The 22,141-nt window shown below is 33.6% G+C and overlaps 2 protein-coding genes across 2 annotated transcripts; one reads left to right on the top strand and one right to left on the bottom strand.

Annotated features, from left to right (window-relative positions):
• Positions 1 to 7,457: 7,457 nt before the first annotated feature.
• LOC308417746 (olfactory receptor 51G2-like) lies at positions 7,458 to 8,429 on the bottom strand (the record flags this gene model as incomplete). The annotated part of the gene is made up of 1 exon (XM_080913059.1): positions 7,458 to 8,429. The coding sequence occupies one exon, from the start codon at positions 8,427 to 8,429 to the stop codon at positions 7,458 to 7,460; it is 972 nt and encodes a 323-aa protein (XP_080769185.1).
• Positions 8,430 to 19,282: 10,853 nt separating this feature from the next.
• On the top strand, positions 19,283 to 20,236 carry LOC308418044 (olfactory receptor 51G2-like; the record flags this gene model as incomplete). The annotated part of the gene is made up of 1 exon (XM_080913380.1): positions 19,283 to 20,236. One exon carries the CDS (start codon positions 19,283 to 19,285, stop codon positions 20,234 to 20,236), a length of 954 nt encoding a protein of 317 aa, XP_080769506.1.
• Positions 20,237 to 22,141: the final 1,905 nt, after the last annotated feature.

Here is a 22,141-nt window from a genome sequence, read left to right as displayed (position 1 = left end):
GCTAAGAAGGTAGCCTTGTACCAATTTTTGGTATTTAAAAATCATTATGTTTAATCTATACACACCAAGAAAACTTTGCCTATTTCTATGTTACGTTTTGTTTTACATATACTTGATGCTTGTTGTAACTAGTAAGATTTCAATGCATACTATCAAACCTTTAAAAAAATTGAGCACTGACAAAAATATATTCATATAGTTTTATGCAAAAAATGCCTTTAAAATTCTGTTCATGTATCTGTTTTTTTAAAAAATAAACTTGTAAGGAAAAAATATCAAAATTGTACACTAAATGGTGTTTTCTCTTCTGAACATCTTAAGCAGTTTTCCTTAAAGATAGAAACTTCAGCTATTCCTGCGAACTACATTAGGCATCATCTTGGGCTAGTAGGTCAATTGTTATTCCTTCCTACTTCTTGCCTATTAGCATGTCTTACTGGTATGGCATATTGCAGGGCAAAGCAACTATAATCATCTTTCAACATGTGAACTGTAGACTCGGAGAATCCTAGAGTTGCATTTTTTATGAAGGTTAAAAAAGGGTGTCTCATTTTAAAGTGACATGTAAATTCGGCACTAAACATGTTTGGTCACAAATGTGGGACAGATGAAGGAAACTTATTATTACTCATAAAAATCATCCAAGCTGTAGCTAGCCTATCTGAATAAAAAAAAAATGATGTAAAAGGTGAACTTGATTGTGTGTCATACTCCTGGAAAGGCTACAGGGACAAAAATACTAAAAATCACCAAAAATGCACTGAGAAAACCTTGAATATTGAGTGTAAAAAAGAAAATGGAAACAAAGAGAATGTTTTTCTTGTTTAGCCTCTGACAATGTTTTTTTTTCTATATTGTGCAACAACAGAGCACTTCCAAATATATAGAAAAATCATAGCTCCTTTCCTTTAAAATTGTTTGTCAATATGCTGGAAATTTCACAAATATGGAAAATTTGATATTGTACACGTTAAAGTTGAAGCGCTTAAAAGTTAGCAATCCTGACTGGACTTTAACATCCAATTGCACTTACTTGGCTAATATTTTCTTGAAGTGTAAGAACTTATAAAAAAATTCAAAATTTGTTTTAGACAAATATTGTTTAAAATATCTTTCCATCATTATTTTCATGTGGATGAAGTATGAGAGATGGACCTTTATTTAACAGAGTCTGGTATTTAAGGAAGGTTTAGTAATACCTTTTAAGCATCTTAACCTGTTATAAAGTAGCAATTCCTTCTTTGCTTGCATGGCAAGAGTTGATGTTTATTATGCTAAAGCATTTTAGAAACTAAAATTGCATATCTTTAGAGAGGCTATGCAGAACTATTGTATTTTCCTATAAGAATCTTATACATAAAATGCTGTTCTTTCGTCTGTTGCATCAAAGACCTTCAAATCATTATCTTTAAAGCCTGTTGATGATAATCTGAGTTGCCTGTGTTCCTAAGTCATATGAGAATTGGAAGGCATATTTCTTGTTTTTCTTTCTTTTTCCTTTCGTCCTATCTTTAGTCTATGATAGCAATTACTTAGTAATTCTAATATGCAACACATATAAGTTCAACTAGATTTCTATTTGATCTTAAGCTCCAAGGGAAACAGTTGAATGATTGACAGGTGAGAAGATAGCAGTCAGAGACTGTTTTCTAAAATACTATAATATACATCAATCAATGGAACTGAGTACCTTCAACAAATATCTTTTCTGCCTCAGAGAGTCATGTAAAGAGTTTATCTACCTTGGAGTAACTTCTGCCTTCCATCCCAAGTACTACATAACATGATTTGATCTAACCTAGATTCAAGTGTTTTCATCACTTACCAGACTCCAGAGCATAGAGAGCCACAAGCTCTGTAGAGCCTCAAGAGGCTCCCTGTTTTAAGTACAATGCCAATGGTGCATGCTTGTAAATCTGGGACTCAAGCTTTCTCTTGAGGCCCACAACTATTTCCCATGATACAGGATGCATGTGCATGTCCATAAAAATACCAATAACTTGCAACTGGTTGATATTCAGCTCCGTTTCTTCTATTCTCAGTTTAAAACCATGCTAACCCTAAGGAAAATAATTCTGTAACCTATGTTGGCCTTAGCAATATATTGCTTAATATTAGGAACTGCAGATAGACAAATCAACTACATTCTCCAAACTGTTTTCTTTATTCATTTCATGAAAAAAAAGTTTTTAAGTTATAGGCATTTTGATAGTATAGTAGAATATCTTTAGAACTATGTTGGTGCATTAAGATTTTAGTAAATGATGTCTAGCATAACGTTATTCCATAAAGAGCATAAAGTCAGCTTTTATGGATCTTCTCCCTTTTCTTCCTTTTACATTTTCAAAGTGTGCCCTTCTCATTTTCTGGGAGAATATTTTAAGGGTTAAAGTAGATCAAACTGATTCAAGAGGCACACATAGAATGAACCTGGTGTGTTTTTGTTAAGTCAAGTAAAGGAAATTATAAAGTAAAAAGTGTTTTAAAGGTATGGGGCTACTATGCAGTTGAAACAGAAACAACATTAGAAACAAGTGATATGAGATTATGTACAATAATTCATTGGTTCTCCAGAACGAGTAATAGGACGCAATGTGAAATACACTCATGGGTAGGATTTAATACACAACAAAGGGTGTGGTGCACTTGTCAGAAGCAAAAAAAAAAAAAAAAAAAAAAAAAAAAAGACAAAACTTAACCAGGTTTCTCTCTTCCATTTATTTTCAATCCATTAGTCACCAGTGCCATAAACCCCAGATAAAATTTAAAGGTAGTTCTGTTGGTAGACTGTGCTTGCAGGTTGGAGCACAGACTCCTTATGGAAGGTAGCCACAAATGTACACCACCTGCTGCATGGTCAACATTACAAACCCCATACTTGGCAGTGCAAGTGCACAGCTATTTTATTGTTCTTTTCTGTGTGGTTTGTTCTGAGAGGGTGCCCTAGTGCAGAAGAGGGCATCGTTACTCAGTAAATGTCTTACTGTTACTCAGATATCGTCTTGGAGTTTTGTCAAAGGCTGTAGTGATAAGCAACAACTTATAAAATAGGTCCATTAATATAACATTGTTCCTTGAAAAATCTCATGTCATTTTTAAGTAAATGTTATATCTACATTAAAAATAATATAGAAATGCTTTTATTCAACATGCTTAAAATATGAGTAAATTCCGGCTTTGGAATATGTTGACTGTAGTGGTGGAAGTATATTAATTACATTCTAAGTAAGAGGTCAGATAATCAATAAACATTATAATATTATGTGAAGTTATATTTAGATATTTAGCTTGAATTTTGTAATTCATAGAGATGAAAAATGCTCTAAACTTTTGACTTTAAAAATTTGTGATCCTAGTACACACACACACACACACACACACACACACTCCCCAATCCACACATAAACATACATACAAACACACATACACACATATACAAATGTATGTGTGTATGTGTGTTAAATATATATGTGTGTCTGTGTTTATTATTTAATCTTATTTTCTGTCCTAATAGGCAGGCTAATATAGAAAGAAGAAATCTTACAAGCAAAGAACTACAGGAAACTAATGAACTGAATCCCATGAGTAGTTTAAATGGCCTCCATGAAAGAAGATACACCTAGTCCTGAAGAGACCTGATGTGCCAGGGTGTGGTAATATCTGGAGGTTCTTCCCCCTCTCAGAGGAGAATAGAAAGATGGTTAGGAGAGGGACTCTGGTAGAGAGGGCAGAAATTGGCATATGCAGTGAATAAATAAATTAACTAATGAAAAAAAAAAGTATCAGCTGAGGAGCCCTTCAATTGGTTATCTAAGTGGTCAGCCTTCAACAAACAACGCTAGATGGAGTAAACAGGTTGTATTTATATATTTTGGTTATACAAGTGAGTATGTCTGCATACGTGTGTGTGTGTGTGTGTGTGTGTGTGTGTGTGTGTGTGTGTGTGAAAACAATCCTGTTAGAGTACAACATTGGCAAAACCCCATATGATCTCTAAAAGATTAATTCAAAGCTGAAACAGTCTTGATATTCCTTGTCTCTAGGTGATACAGTTATCCTTTTGATAGTTAAAAAGAATATGCAGTGTGAAAATGACTTCTGAACCATAATGGAGGAGAATAGAGTAATTACATGTATCTAGGGGATAGATACAAATATTTGAGACACACTTTGGGATTACAGAGAAATACTGATACAGCCAGTGATGTATTATCAGCACTGGAAAACAAGTTGACTAGAGATAATTAATTTGTTGACATTTCACTATGTGCATTCTAGTGTCCTTATAAAGCACATATTTGACATTTCAAATGTAAATAAAGAGAGTAATTAAAAAAGCAGGACAGAAATAAAACATTAGAACTGATTCCAATGGCTCTTATATAGTATAAAGTCATAAACCTATGGCATGGATAGTCAGAGCCCTTTGTGAAAAATTATGTGCACATTGAAAATGAGCATATGAAAACTGAAATATTAGACTTATAGAATAATGGAGGGGTTCTGCATTTTAAACAGAAGACATGTACTACAGAATGTGTTGCTTATAAACAGTAAAGATGTTGAAATATAAAATATTAAAAATTGTTAATTTATATCTTACAATTTGAAGGATATAATTTATATTGGTAATATTTCCCCCATCTCCTTTAAATATTTCCCTCTTATCATCCCTGTTTTCCCAGCAAGTCACTCTCTTACTTCCCTCCATTTATTTTGCATACTCATTAGTGTACTATTGAATTTAACCAGGGTTGTTGGAAAGAGTACATATTGGAGAGAGAGGGTTAATTACTCTAGTGAGGACAACTTGACAGTAGTTACACTCCTGAGAATATGACTTCCCTTAGTTCGACAATCATTGACTACACACACACACACACACACACACACACACACACACACACAGAGAGAGAGAGAGAGAGAGAGAGAAATAAAAGGCTAAGAATGGACAGTGCAACTTTGAAGTCAGATTGGGTAAAGAGTGAAACTTTGCTTTAAAAACCAAAAAAAAAAAAAAATTAGAATTTAAAAAGTGAAAAAAAAAGGAAATGAATATAAAAGGCAGCAATGGAAAGATGGAAAGGTAAAGAAGCTACTATGAAGTAACTGAGCTAGTCCAACTAGTAACATATCCCTAACTCTTAAAAATGTTACATAAAGAAACAATTGCCTCAATTGCCACTCTATGGAAACATGAAACTGAGGTAAAAATTAATTTCCATTGGTCACACAATGAAAAGAATGTCTTTTTCGGTCAAAATACACAGAACTAATGAAAACAATATATTGCTTCATATTTTCAGTTATTCAGGGATCCTGTGACAGAAATGGCTTCTTAGTTCCCCTCCGCTATCACTTAATTAAGGGTTAATGACTACAGAGAACTCACGGAATAGTAGGACGCTCCCTCATTTGTAAATTAAGCCTACAGAAAATCTAAACTTTATATTTATTCACATGCTCAGAGCAGATATTTTTGTGGAACCCAACTTTAAAGTAAGGCATTTGTTCATTGTGATACTAAGAAGAAGTAGGCAGAGTAGTTGTGATGCTGCTAAGGATAGATACTAAGTATCTGGTGCCAGTGACTAATGTAATCACAAAGTTGCCAAGCTGAAGTTACTTTTTTTAAAATTAAACAACTTTATTTTTAAAACCGAGATAAGTGTACAGATTTTAAAAAGCATTTTTGCATAAAACTATATGAATATATTTTTTCAGGACTTGGTTTTTTAAAAAGGTTTGATTCTATGCATTGAAAACTTACTAGTTACAATGAGCATAAAGTACATATAAAACAAAACGTAACATAGGAATAGTCAAAGTTTTCTTGGTGTGTAAAGATTAAGCATAAGGATTGCCACAAGGCTGCATTCTTAGTTCTTGAATTATTAATGATTTAAGTTCTAGGTGTATCATACTCTTAGAGAAGTTATTGATGTCAAAACTAACCGCACATAAGAGATTATCTTAATGTTTTTACTGCAATGCATATGGAGATATAATCCTATTTCTCATTTTAATAAAAAATAATTAAATAATTATCTCTCTGGGTGAAGTCTGACTGATACAATAGTATCAGAGGACTCCCTTGTCTGGACTCAGTCACAGAAGATGGACCAAACCCTCAAGAGACAGGAGGCCCCATGAGTGGGGAGATCTTGTGGTATGGGCAAGACAGAGGGGCAAAGAGGAGGTATGGGTTGTGAAACAGTCAGAAAGGAGAGTGGGAGAGTGATAAAATCTGCACTGTAAAAAAAATTAAGTAAAATTTTTAAAAAGTTAGAATTTAAATAAAAGAAAGAAAAGGAAAAAAAGGAAAGAAGGACACTTGGATGAATGTTAAACAAAAATCTGTAACAGATTTTGATAAAAGGAGGAAAATTAAATTGAGCACAGCAAATATAAAAATCAAAGCCATGGTAGATGTATTCAAAGTCAAACACATACACACACACACACACACACACACACACACACACACACACACACACACGGATAAGACTAACATGTTCAAATATTTGACCTTATTAACAATTAGAACATATTTTCCATCCTCTGTATTTTCAGCAGTATCATCCAGATTGTATACCATCTTCTGAAATGTGTTGGTTATGAGTGAACTTACAGGAATTCATTATCTGAATTTTATTTCATCTGATGCAATTAGGAAGGTCCTTTCCTCCTTCTCACATTACTACTTCAATCTACTTCAATCTATGTGGTTGTGTGAGATTGTGCAACTTACTAGGTTTAAAGAACTAAGACAACACAATGAAGACAAGATTATCATTACATTTAAATATCCTAAATATCTAGATAAATAGGCAATTTCGTTAACTGATGATAAAATGGGTTGAAAATCGATGAAGAGCTTATCCTCAAAAAGACAAAAGAGAAGCTGAATAACCTGTTAATGACACAAATTTACATGAACATATGTTGGAGAGATGGCTCAGTCGTTAGTATCATGTATTGCTCCTGTAGAAGACCCAAGTTGTATTCCCAGTACCTTTATTACATGGCTAGGCTGACAACCATCAGTAATTCCAACTCCAAGGAAACCTGGATCTGGCAGCATTTGTGGCCTTTCTGAGCAGCAACACACTGGTGCAGTACATATACACACATACACAGCATTTAATAAAAATTGAAAACAATTTTAAAAGTTATACACATAATAATGTCCATTATTTCATAAATTCACTTTGTGATGAATTTACATGCTGCCTTTAAACAACACCTGAACGGTCATATTTAAACAAGAGGAAAAAATAGGGCATGAAAAGAAAAGAACATTTTATGAAATTTGAGAGAAGTTTGTGAATTTGAAGAAATCCTATGGCTTTAAAGTTTTGGTTTTTCTATTTATATGAAGCTCAATTAAAAAACTAACATTTTAAAGAAATGGTTGCTTTTGATCATGTTTAACAATACATAATTTTTTTTATAATTTATGCTATAGATGCAGCCTGAGATTTCTCTGTTGTTTTTTTAATGAAGAGTTTCCAAATTTTGTCACGGATCTGTTTGGTTTTCACCACATAGACGATGGGATTCATCACAGGAGGAATTAGAAAGTGCATGTTGGCCAGGGTCACATAGACATGTGAGGAAAGCCCTGGGCCAAAACGATGCAGCATGGATAGGCAGATCATGGGTGTGAAGAAGAGGACCACAGCACAGAGATGAGAGATGCAGGTGTTGAGAGCCTTGAGGCGGCCCTTGTGGGAAGCCATGCACATTACTGTTTTCAGAATCAATACGTATGAGAGAAGGATGAGGAGGAAATCAAGCCCCATGGTGGAAAGCACCACAAAGAGTCCAAAGATACTGTTGACCCTAGTACTGGAGCAGGCAAGCTTTATGATGTCAGGATGCAAACAGTAGGAATGAGATAGTACATTGGAATGACAAAAGTACAGCCTCCTCAAGAGGATAGGGAGAGGCACCTGCACAATTAAGGTCCGTCCAACAATGGCCAAGCCGATCTTGGCAATCACGGTGTCTGTGAGAATGGAGTGATAGTGAAGTGGGTGAGAAATGGCCATGTACCGATCGAAGGCCATTGCCAGAATGATAGCTGATTCAAGGTCTTGGAACGTGTGTATAAAGAACATCTGTGTGAAACACCCAGAGGTGGTCATCTCTCTAGCATTCAGCAAGAAGATTCTCAACAGAGTGGGGAAAGTAAAGAGAGAGAGTCCCAAATCAGAGGAGGCTAACATGGCTAGGAAGAGATACATAGGCACATGAAGAGTCTGCTCATGCCAGATCACAATTATGATGGTCAGGTTGCCCACTATAGTAATGAGAAACATAGCACAGAATGGTATGGATATCCAGATGTACACTGCCTCCAGCCCTGGAATGCCTGTAACTAGGAAGGTGGAGAAGATGGAGTTGGTGATATTGACGTGAAGCATGTTGTCAAGGCTGCATGCCTCTCCTATAAAATGTGTTGTCTCAGAAATAGATGCAGAATTATGTCTATAATTTTTGTACCTTGAATATACATCTGTTTGGACTCATCCTCACAAAATCATGAATTTTCTGATGTTGTGTGTGATAAAAGATTTTATGACTTTTCCTAGTGTATAAGTTGGACTCAACAAAGAGTATTATTCTATTGAACAACTTCTTCAGGTATGATGTATTACTGAAGGAAAAAAATAAAAATATGTTTTTTGTTAATTTGAGTCATAGCATTGATACAGTGACATTTTAAAATGAAAACCTTGGAAATTATCATTAACTCAATTCCCATACAATAATTGAAATTTGCACTCTAATTACAGCAGCACTCTATTTTATGAAAATTTTCAGTCTTACTTATGATAAATAAATGTTATATCAGTTGGTTGCTTGTTCATAGAATTATATAGCATTTTGTGGTATTGGGATTGAATTCAGTATTTTGCATATAACAGACAAAACATTATCAAGGTTTGAACCTAGCCCCCATAGCAAGTGGGGATTGCTAATGCTCTTTTTCTTCTTAAAAATATCTGTGTACAAATGCAAAAATTAAAAGGACCTACATTAACTTACATTTTTACTCATGTTTAATATAGTAATCTTATTTTATTATCATGAGCTCTTGTCCTTTTTGGGATATACTATTATTTTGGGATAAATTCATTTTACTTGTATTTTACAATGTATTTACAAAATATTTTGTAGTTGATTTAGGTTCTTTTATTGTCACTTTTCTGTCACTAATTTTAAGAAGTAATGTGACAAGTGACATACATTTCTTAATAGAAATATGGTTTCTAAAATCATATACCATAGAGCATAAAAATATTTCTATGTAGTTGAAAATGTATCTATCATTTAAAATTTTACATACTAATTAAATAACATATGGACTAATTTCTAAGTTTAAAATATTAATTTTTTAATCATTAACACACATAGATATTTTCACAAGCAATACTGAATGGGATTGAGTTCATTTTTAATCAGTATGTGTAAGCACATTATAGCATGTCTACTTTACATGTGTGTTTTGGTGTTAACCATTTGTTCTTTCTTCACGTTAATACTTCATAAGTGTTCTGAAATACATTTTGTACTATTGACAGAAATTAAATCTGGCACAATTAACTAGTTTCACTAAAAGTAGTAGGCAACTATCAATACAAAATAAATTACACAATGTTTATAAGATTATTCTGTTTTCATTTTCTACATCAATACAACACATTTATTTTAGAAAAAAGAAATTATATGAGGATATTGAAATCATTGCAAGTTTGCTATTTTTATCTTATCCCACCTTTTGTGTTTCTGAAGTTAAAGATTAACCATGTGTCTTAGTCTTCACATCATAAGAAATGATGCCATGCTCAATAAGCCCTAGACATCTGGCTCTTCACCTGTTCACTTGCCATCTTTGCCCTGCTATAGGTTTCAGTGGATATTGCGCTTAGAAGTCGTTACACCCTGCATGCGAGCATATATTTCCATGGAATCTCATTATGTCGCTGGTGACTCATTTAAAATCTCTCTTGAGTCCAGATTCTGGTGGAGAAAGAGGATTAAAGAAAACCACCAAAATTACTCTCAATCCTGTCTTACCTTTGTTCTGTTACTCCTCATGGGATGTTTCAGGATCCTGCTGACCGACTTCTACTTTCAGTCACACATTCCACAGCTTTCAATCTCCACCTATGTCACTTCGGTGACACTCGGGAGTTAATTCAGCGATTAATGTATATTTTACATGTTAACTGAAAAGTTAAACTTCAGAGATGAAATAAATCATTAGCATCACAGGACTCGAAAGCACTGCTCCTCTAATGGACAGCTGCTGTACCAGGGAAGTCTGACTAGAAAACTCAGCCTAAATTTCATAAGAATACACGTCTCCAAGTCTCCTTACTTTCAAAGTGTCATTCATTCAGTTTTATGTGACACCTGTTTCTAAATGTGTCACTATCTAACTGAATGTTTCTTTTTGCTTAGACTGTGTTTTCAGGGGATGTTCTGCATGCCTTTTTGAATCTAGTAGTATACTTTGTGATGAAGCAGAAGTTCCTGCTCAGCATCAGCACGTGTGTCAAGTCCTCCTCTAGTTTATTTTAAGTGTTTAACTACCATTCTTCATACATCTCAGACACATGATACAATCAACTTAGGGGTGTTTTCCCCAAAAGACCCCTTTCTTCAGCCCTGGTTATTCCTATTTAATTAGCTCTTCCTGTTCTCACTAATTTATCCATAATATTTTAAATCTAAATTCCATTTTTAAATCATACATAGTTTTTCTCTCATCTGGCATCCTAAGACATTATCCTCTCCAGAATTCTGCAAGCACAGTTTCTTCTCCTCTGTTGAAGACCAGGAGTACTCCTGACCTGGATTCAGCTACTTTGTTACGTGTAAAGCTCTCTCCTGAGAATTATTATCTCCCTAAACACTCCTTTTTTTGTGAGTATCAACATTGGGTTTTCTACTCCCTAGAGGCAATGCAAGAACACCCAGGTGCCAAATATGTGATTTCATCAGGAGTGGTAGTTGATATCAAGGTTGTATTAATTAAATTCTATTAGCAGTCAGTTTATTAATGATGTACATACTTTAGCACCATGCAAATATTACATATATGTAAGTCATAAAGAAAAAAATCAAAAAAGATTATATAATTGATGGTTTTTCCATTCAAGTCTTTATTGCCCTTCAGGTATTTTGATCTATTCCAAAGAATTCAGGATTCATGATCAATTGTCTTTGTTTTTTCTGGAATCCTTCTTTAGCCCATATACTCCCTACCAATCATTGCCAGCAGATCATCTCACATGCTGCTTTAAGCATCACAAAGGGAATTTTGTGTTATTTCTTACAACTGCATGTAACCTTAGACCTATAACAATGTAAGATTTTAAACAAGTTTTAAGTTTTAAACATACAGGGATGGAGGAAAGGAAAAGAAAAATATAAATTATATTATAATTTTTTAAAAATGAAATTATTATAAAACACATGTAATACACTATCATTGTACTCAGCCTACAACACAACAGCACATTTGAACTTATATCAAACATAGCAGTTCTCCTTCCATCAGATGTTCTGACAAAGAGGATTCCTAAAACGTGGACAGAGTCTCAGATCACTTGTTCAGATGGATGTCTTGATCACTTCCAAAGTTAAGTATGGCTACCGTCCTTCTTACAGTACTCCGTGAGGGTTCAGCAGTACAGCACTGATATTAATGTGTGTTTAACAGTTGTGTGTATGGATATTTGTATTTGTATTTTCTCTAGAGACACTGTATGGAAACAGCTTTTTAGTATTAATGATGAAGATTAAACTTTCAATGTCTTTCCCCAGTTGGGCCAAACAATGTAAGACATCTAAATCTAGCTACATCTGAACCTGACAACAGCATTCAGAACCCATGGATTCCCGTGAATTGATTATGTCTGAACTGTGGAAACAAACTCTTGCCATTCTTTTCTCATTTGACATGAGAAATTTCCTCAAAGATAAACACATAAAAGATGTTATCACTAAATGTTTCATTGTAGTTATTCAGTCAGATTGCTCTTCTAAAGAAATGCAGTGTTTCTTTGCTAATTTTTTTTTTTCAGAAAAAAAGAACTTGGATGGAAAGATGTCAAACAGTCAAGTTCTTGTCCACATCCTAGTCCACCCTTTCATAGTTACACATCTCATTCCTCCTTCTTGCTGTAGCCAAGAGGATATTCACCCCAACCCATACCTGCCAGCACTTCCTACTCTCTGTGGCTTCCAGTCCTCTTCAAAGATCCGGAGAGTCTTCTTCCACTGAGGCCCCAGGCTCTGCTGTATGTGTCTCAGGGCCTCATACCAACTCCTGTATGCTGCCTGGTAGGTGGCTCTGTGTCTGAGAGACTTCAGGGCCAGCTTAGTTGAGACTGATGGTCTTCTTATTGAGTAACTCTCTTCCTCAGCTTCTTCCAGCCTTTCGCTAACTCAACCACAGGGGCCCGGACTTCAGTCCAATAGTTGGGTGTATCTGCATCTGTCTCAAGCAGCTGCTTGTTGAGCCTTTCAGACAAGAGTTAGGCTCCTATTTGTAAGCATAGGTGATAGTGTTACCATAGCATTGGCATCTCAGACCTTGGAGCATCCTTTGGGATGAATCCCAAGTTAGGCTGTTCACTGGGCCACCTTTCCTTCAGTCTCTTCATCAGTTTTTTCCCTTCAGTTCTTTTGACAGGAAAAATTTTTATATGGTATCGTCTCCTCTAAGGTTGAATTATGATGCTTTTGTTCTTTGATGCTGAGATATCACCTTTAGACAAAAAGCTTATTTCCAAACTCTATAAATATCCTAATCTGATTCACCTAAAAAGTGCTTTTAAACTTTGTTAAAGTTAGTGTTTTCCTTTAGATGGAATTGTCACCTTTCAGTCTAATTTGTACTCCCTGTTTGCCTTACCACAAGACTCATCTCTCCTAAGTCACCTAATTAGATTTTTAATAGTCTGATCAATAGTGAAGTAAATGTAACATGGGTGCAAGCTTTAATTTGTTTTCATGAACTTTTGAAATGTTAGCATTATTTATGAGATATTACTAATTAATAACACCTCTTAAAAAGCAATCATTTCCTGTTCCATAGAAATAGAAAGTTTTTCCTTAGTAGAAATGTGTATCTCAATATATCATTGATTAAAATCAGTGAAACTGTAAACAGAATTTCATAAAGAAGAGGACAGATACAGTGTAAGATAACTACCATGACATCATACAAAATCTATCATTCAAAAGTCAATCAACCATGTCCATTGAGCCTTTGATGTTGCAAGACTATGCCAACTACAATACTCAAACCAAGTCACAAATCTGATTGATGGAAAAAAAACTCACAAAATATTAAGAAAATTTATCGTTAGGTGTTAGACCACATTCAGTTTTCTTGTGCCATGTGTGTTCTGTGAACCACAGGTTAAAAAGCTACTCTAAAGGGAGAAGTTTGCTTTAAGTTACTTTCTCACAGTCTTGGGTAGATTTTTCTCAGCCTTGGCTTTTCTCCCACAATAGCCTTAAAGTAAGATAATCTCCAAGTATTTGATATTCTAGAAATTAAATATTTACTGAATATTATGTCAATGAGATTACCAATCATTTTGTTAAAGAGCTTAGATGTACAGGCAATTGCATTTCCCAAATATTATCAAACACTTTTTTGTTTCATTTCATGTATGTACCCACTTCATGACAGATTATGAATTCTGCTGCTTAGCAACATAATAACTACAGTTTATGAAGTTACTGTTCAAGTTAAATAGCTATATGAAGCATAATTTATAAATAAAGGAAGTTATTGTGAAGCATTCTGAAGCTTATATAAATTCGATTTCTAAGAGTAGACAGGATGTAATCATGACTTTATGTCTGAATAAGGAAGCTTCCAAAATATTTATAGTTAAACTGGTAAAGTAGATCCAACTGTGGCTTAGATTAATAAATATAATTGTATAATTTAAAGAGTTTATGAAATGGTGTAGTATTCTTGTATTTTTATAAATAGCAATATTTCATAAGTTAATAGACACTCCAGTGATAAAAGCAATTATAGTTTTCTTTAATGTAGTTTGTAAACAACTTCATATGTGCTTATATTTCATTCTGATACTCGGTCCCTCATCCTCGTACATCTTTGTTTTACCCCTACTATTCTCCATTCCACTTTATGCTCCCCTATTCCACACTTTTTCCTAGATTTGTGACTTTCAGGTTGTTTTGTGGTTGGTTTGGTTTTATTTGGGGGGCATAATGTGACTTTTTCATTGGAATCATTTATCAGAGCTGGATTCCCCATTGGACACACAGCAGAAGGCAATCTCTCCACTGTCCTTTAATCTCCCTGTAACAATGATTACAGATAAGTCTCCACTTGTCTATACAACAGTCAGATACAAACAAAGGATAAGTTCAGGGTACGATCAGTCCTGTGGTGTTGCTAGTATCATCATTATTAATATAATAATTATTAGTAGTAGTAGCAGGAGCAGCTACTGTTTTTAGTATCAATGTTATTTTAAAAGTATAATATAATTACATCATTTTCTCTTTTCCTTATTTTTATCCAGTTCCTCTTTTTACCCCATTTTATTCCATGTCAAATCCTGACCTCTTTTTCATCAAGTATTGTTACATGAATATATGTATGTACACATATAATATAAAAATTATCTTCATTTGTCACTTATACTTTTGGATTACTAACTGGTTGAAACTTCATTTGAAAATTTAAGTGGAAAAAAAAAGTGTAAAGACTTGGGTGACTTAAATTCTGAATTGTTCAGAACACAGCAAATAAATAAAAAAAAAGATTTAGTATTGGGCAAGATCATATACCAACCACTTTCCTGATGTCATTATGGGCTAATGAAAGGAAAGGCCAAGAAGTGACCCAATGTCAGCATTTTCTTTTCCTCATTTAGGGAAAACTCAAGAGTCAGATTTTAAACAAATATATTTTCTGGCTTAGTTTTAAGATTTTATACATTTTTACAAATCACAAAATAACATATAAATTATTTAAGACTTCTGATTAGGACAAATTCTAAGATCAAATAGAAAATGAAGCTGGTAATTCAACTAGGTGAATTAAAGCAGTATATTTATTATCAAATATATTTATCTCGAAACAGCTTTCTCTATTAGTCTCAGATAGGAGAAACAGGTATATATGCCTCAAAATCACATGAAGTGACTGTGTGTTTGCTGACATTAGATAGCACTTGTGAACATTTTTAATATAATTTCTGCATATTGATTCCTTTCCTACTTAAAAGCTCAAAGCTTCTTAGACATTTGACCATATCTATGCTTTCATAATACCCACTATACATTTTCACTTCAAATTGCCTTTCATACAGTAACAGAAAAAATTGACAGATCTTCACTTTCTAATAAAATGATACTTATCCATGTCTCCAGTACAACAGGATAGGAATACAGGCTCTGCAAGAAAAAGCAGTTCCCTTCTCAGATCTCTTGAGGAAAAAAAATAAATTTTAGCATTTGACTAGTAAAATTGGAAATTCCCCAAACTTTCAAAATCTCAGTAGAGCTTGTCATGGACCTGGGAGGCTCTGTTGCCAGTTTATAAATCAGTATTGAACCTCTGAGGTAAACACTTCCTTTGCATGTTGGGAGAAGAGCTTCCTGTGTCAGAGAGAGGAGTCTTGGGCACAGATGCTGTTGAATGAGAAGAGGTTGTCTACTGCACAGTAAGTGGAGAATCCTGAAAAGAAACAAGAGCAGCAACTGAAATCTGAGAATATTCATTTAAACAATGCTGCATAAAATAACTTCATATTTGATTCACTTTGATAAAATTTCAAAAAATACCATCATATTTGTTTCCTGTGATAAAAATAATAAAATTGAAAGAAGTTATATTGTTATGTTATAAAGTATTTGGTTGGGAAATTATTTTGGAGAATTTTATGTTTGATACTTAATAATTTGAAATTAAATTATTGATTAGTTGCATTTTCTATGTGGTATTTATTGTATTTGTCAATAGTTTATCTAAGAGTTCATGCCATGAATGCGTATTGTATTTTAAAAGCTAAATAGAATGTATGGGTTTTGGTTTGGTTTTCTTTGAGTTAGTTTGTCATGAAAATTCACTTTGGGTATTAATGAGAATTAAATAAACCAATAATTCATCTTATGTATCAATTCAAGCACATAAAATAGCAAATAAAATAAATGATATGTAGAAAATGTATGTAATCAATAGTACTTAATCACTAATTTAATTTTTATTTATTATTTCTTTTCACATAAAGGAAAAACCACATGCTTAAAAAGATGCCTCGTTCACCCAAAAGTTAACTCACAAGAGTTCTTTCTTTTATTTAAATATTGCATCTATGATTTCTAATTATTTATGGATTTACTTCACACATTTCAAGATATGCAAAGAGTAACTTGTACTATTCAGATAAAATTTCAAATTACCAGTTTAAAAAGAAATTAGAGTTTTTTTATTTAATGGGGAACTCTTTTCAGAGTGGATAGTCAATTTTAACCTTGCCTATGTGCCCTTGCCTAGGTGTTCTTTGTCTTTTTTTTTCTTGTGGTTGGTAATTTGCCTCTAAAAGGTGAATTCTCATTAAAAAGAGAAGTGGGAAAATACATGATATTACAGCTAGATATTGATGATGAATATATGTATAGATCTATACATCTAATTTAACATTTATTTACACCTGCTATCAATTGCAATTACTTAGTCCATTTATCTAAAGCAATTCTAGTGATGAAGCAATAATTATATTTCAATTTTGTCATTGGAATATGAAAATATACTAAGCACAAAGTTCTAAATAATGTTTTTTAATTAAAATTTCTTTCCTTTTTGCTTTTTTATTACTTTTTCTATGTTTGAATAATTTTTCATTTTTATTTATATTCTATTTATTCTTTTATCCATTATATATTTAAGCTAAAGTGAATGACTAGAAACTAGATGAAATATATGGGCTTAATTTGAACAACACTCCCCAAAATAAAAATGGTTTATAAAGATTTTATATATATATATATATATATATATATGTATATATATATACACACATATATATACATATATATACACACATATACAAGTTTTTATATGTCTGTGTGTGAACCCTTATGGTGCCATGTGTATATATGTCTCAAAATAGACATATATACAATTTAGATTTCACAGTATTATCTTAACCTATCATTTTAATGAATTCAGGTATATATATATATGTAGTTTTACAGAGTGTACTATATTGTTTTACTCTAATATTCCATAGGGTTAATTCACATAACAACATTAAAATGTAAGACCATTATTGCAAATGTAGCTAACAGAATCATTATGTTTAAAAAATCAAATTAATACATTCATTCATTTGAATAAAGTTAAATTTATATGCACTTATAAAAATGTCATTAATACTAATCCATTAGATATTTCAGAAAATGACTCAAAAAAGCTAAAGTGTTGTGAAAGGAATTATTAGCATATGAGTCAATGAGGAGAAAATATAATCACAATTCAAAAGCTTATGTGTGCAACTATTGAAGTAGAAGCTGATGATTCTCTATTAGATGATTAGATGATATCCTTTGTTGGAGACAAAATTATGGTTATGTAAGAGTTTAAAAAATTAGACTTTGCATAATGAGTGTGAAAGGTACAAGGAAGAATAAAGCATGTGGTCATAGCATTTGGCTTAAAGGGAGAGATTAATTCAGAACCTGTAAGTGTAAACTGAGGTTTTTATGAACAATGCTCTTATGAGTGTTAACCTCTATTAAACTGATTGATTCTGTCATTTCCAATTTCAAGCCTATATGATTCAAATAGCAGCATTCTAAAAATAGAAAAATCAGCACAAAGAGATAAGGAAAGAAACCTATCTATGCACTGCAGTTGTAATTCAAACCTGCTATCATCCTGACTTCTTGCTCTCATAACCAAAAGCTAAATAAGCAAGCATTTCATGGATGATTATTTCATTCATTTTCTAAAGCAAAGGAAAGCTGCACATATTTAGAAGGGTTGAAACAATGACAAAAAACCCTATAGATTATATAACATGTGTTCAAACTTCTTTAATTATGGAATGGGTAGCAATATGTGTGCAAGACTTTGGGACTCTGAATAGATAAAACACTAAAAATAATAAACAAAAATGTTGGTGAGATCACACATCTCTGTGAGTTTATTCACTAAGGTATGGGGTAATCTGTAAGGGTCTAGTAGTTGAAAATGTAAGACACAGAAGTTTCCCTTGACAGAAAAGTTTTCAGTAATGAGAGTCTCCTAAGTTTAAAAATGTAACAGATATTTTCTTTAATAATCAACTAATTGACAGGATTATTGAAGAAAGCACACATACATACATACATACATACATACATACAAGTAAATACACACACACACCACATCAGCGAATATTTATTGTCATTGAAAAAACATTTCTGACAAAACAATATTTGAGCAGGTTTTATTAAGTTAATTAACAGCTGATAGAATATATCTACTTATAGTACTTTTTAATATATATAACCATGGAATCCCATCACTCATATATGAGACACCTTCAGTTTCCTGAAGTCTCACTGGTGTAAGTTATTTTAGTCACAGCCCTTAAAATATGTCTCTCCCAGTCTCTAATCAGCAATCTGGCACTTGATTTTTTTTTCATGTGCATAGATTAGGCAGCATTTATGTTTTCTCTTTTTACATATAACATAAATGATAAATTCCTGCTCTTGTGTCTTTCAGTGATTTCTTCCTTTAAAATTTAAATTACACAGATCTGTTGTAATGTATGTATTCATATGACAATAAATGTACAATCGTTTTCTTCTCAGTTTTCAGCATCATAAATGGTACATGTGAATAATTCTATACAAGTCTTAATGACAATGTATTTTGTTTCCATTATACAAATTAATAGTAATGCAATGACTGGGTAAATATTCAGTACATAATAAGTCTGTATTTTATCTTGAAAGCAACTTTCAAAATATTTTCATTAGAGATTGTACAACCTTATGTTACATTAACACTTTCGGACAAATATAGTTGTTTCAGTCTCTGCTCAAAATATGATGACCAATTTTGAATTCTCTGTGCCTCTAATTTTTATTTCATCCATTCAAAATATTGTTTTACTTACTGCTGAGTTTTCTAGTATCTGATGTGATTTGTCTTTTTTTGGTTTATCTTTTATAGATCTATGAAATTCCAAGACTGCATTTTCACCTACAGCTCATCATGTCAGATGTGAATACTAGTTGGAATTGGCCCACCTTTTCCTTCATTGGTATCCCTGGTCTAGAGGCTGCACATATGTGGATCTCCATCCCCTTCTGTCTCCTGTACCTGGTAGCACTTGGGGGCAATGTTCTTCTCCTCCTTCTGGTTAGAGCAGAGCAAAACCTTCATGAACCCCAATTCTATTTTTTGGCCATGCTAGCCCTCACAGACCTTGGACTCTCATTGTCAACAATGCCTAGTGTCTTGGCCATCTTCTGGTTTGATGTCCACGATGTCGGTCTGGATGCCTGTTTGACCCAAATGTTCTTTATTCACACACTCTCCTCTGTAGAGTCAGGTGTTCTGGTGGCCATGGCTTTTGACCGCTTGGTTGCTATCTGTGCTCCACTAACCTACACCAGAATCCTGAATCACCACACTGTGGTCTGCCTCACCGGAGCTGCCCTCATAAGAGGAGCCACTCTATTGGCCCCTCTGCCATTTTTCCTCAGGACGTTTCCTTTTTGTGGGCCCAATATCTTGTCACACTCCTATTGTTACTACCCAGATATGCTTAACTTGGCCTGCGGAGACATCACCTTCAGCAGTGTCTATGGATTGGTCTGTGTACTCTGCACATTTGCAGTGGATGCAATCTTTATCTTAGTTTCATACATGAAGATCTTGGGCACCGTGATGAAACTGGGGATCCAAGATCGAAACTGGAAATCCCTACAAACCTGTGTCTGTCACCTGTGCACAGTGCTGGTGTTTTACTTGCCTCTCATCAGCCTCGCGGTGCTGCATCGTTACACCCAGGAAACACCTCCTGTTCTCTACACCACCATGAGCAATGCCTACCTCCTCATGACCCCACTGCTAAACCCTCTGGTTTATAGCCTCAAATCCAGGCAGATCCAAGCTGCCTTGCGCAAGCGATTTGGAGTGCAACGTGTTGTTGCTGGGGAATGAAGTTGTTCTATGTATGAAAAACTGCAGTGATCTTAAAAATATTATTCAGCCTCTACTAAGTGCCAAATAGTATTCTGGGCACCATGAGTTCTAACATTAAACAGAACTCATTTTCTCAAATAAGGAAAATAAGGTGCAAAGGATCAGCAGAAAGCTTTAAAAGAGTACAAATATGATTGTGTTTGTTAAATAATGAACATATATTTTAGTAATAATGAGGAAAAATAATTAGGAATCCTCATTCAAACTTACTGAATCTTACCATGAATGAGAAGTTGGGAGATCTAGCTCTGTGTGTGTATAATTCATGAATGTCTAGCTACAGAGTAAAATGCACTTATCACACAGTTCCTAATTTAACATCACTGAAGACATTACAAAATAAAAATTGATGATAATGTATCATCTTACATTTCATAATACGTGATAACAAAATGATAACAATCAATAACACTAGATAAGCACACTCTCTGAAAAGATATGTTTATAAAGACCACGAAGGGGTTAATCTCATTCATTGAGAATTGATTCTTTACTCAGTCCAAGTCAAATGTAGGCATATGGATCTTGTCCTCCAAACCAGAGAAAGAAAAGTCAGTTATCTCTGATGATAAATATGCATGCAACAGAATAGTAAGGTTTGAATCTGCTCTGAGCAACTTTTACAGCTGACCATATGGTATTTGTCAACCCTGAAAACATACACACAAATAACATTATACAGATCGAGCATGTTGTATATAGGAATACATGTGTATACACATATACACATAAGCATGTAACAATGATTAGTGATAAAGGAGGCTATGACTTTGAAAAGAGCAAGGACGTGTGCACAGGAAAGCTTTCAGGAAAGAAAGGGAAGGGAGAAATTAAGTCATTACACATTATAATCTGACCAATGAAAAGAAGTAATAACAAAAAAACTTAAGTGAGTTTCTAAATAATAGCTGAGTTCATTGACATAATTTTTTAGTGTTATGTTTGACATACTTAGTAGTTATAGGGAATAAAAGACAGTTTCTACTCTAGTACAAAAGTGTGGGCAATGCTTACAATGATGTAATTGGTGGGGTGGACCTTGTTTTGACTTGGTACATGAAGAAGGAGGAAAAGAGTGAGAACCAGAATCAAGAGATTCTTGGAAGACGGACATTCCGTGACTAAAATACTAAAGGATTGAAAATGGTCTCAATTCCAACAGCATTCACATGTTTCTGCTCTGTTAGACACTCACTGGCTAGAGGCAGGTATTTTAACAAGCACTAAGTGTGGCTTTTCTCTGGGAAACAGACTTTTTGAGAAGCGTCAGAAACACCAAAGAAGGGAACTTCTCTTTGTTCTCATCCCCTCCAAAGTACATTTCCAAATTTCCAGAAAAATGACATCAATTTAAATGTTTCTTATCAGAGACTATGGGAAAGAAAGTTTTTCAGGCTATTCATGTTGGGAATATGCATGATTTTTTTTATAACTTAGCAATCATATGGTATAAAAAATGTTTTAAGAACAGTTTCTCAAACCTTTTTTTAAATTTAATAATCCTCTTACATCTTTGAAATAATGGCATAAAATTATTCCTTTATATATTGGTATTAGTAACTTTATTTTGAAATAATTATTTTCATTTATGATGAGTGTTCTTTTTCTTGCTTATATGAATGTATAATACATGAATTTATGGTTTCCACATTAATCAGAAAAGTTCATCCAGTCTCCAGAAATTGGAGTTGCAAATGCTTGTGAGGCACCACATGGGTGCCAGTAACTGAATCTGAGTCCTCTGCAAGCTCATGCTTCAAGCAATAATACATTTCTTAAGTTCCAATAAGTTGTAATAATGGGAAAAATTATTTAATCATAGTAAATCAATTGGACTGGTATAAATCATCTAGGTAATATTGT

The sequence above is a fragment of the Micromys minutus genome (assembly GCF_963924665.1).
Source record: "Micromys minutus genome assembly, chromosome: 2".
NCBI lineage: Eukaryota > Metazoa > Chordata > Mammalia > Rodentia > Muridae > Micromys > Micromys minutus.
This window is presented reverse-complemented; position numbering and strand designations above follow the sequence as displayed.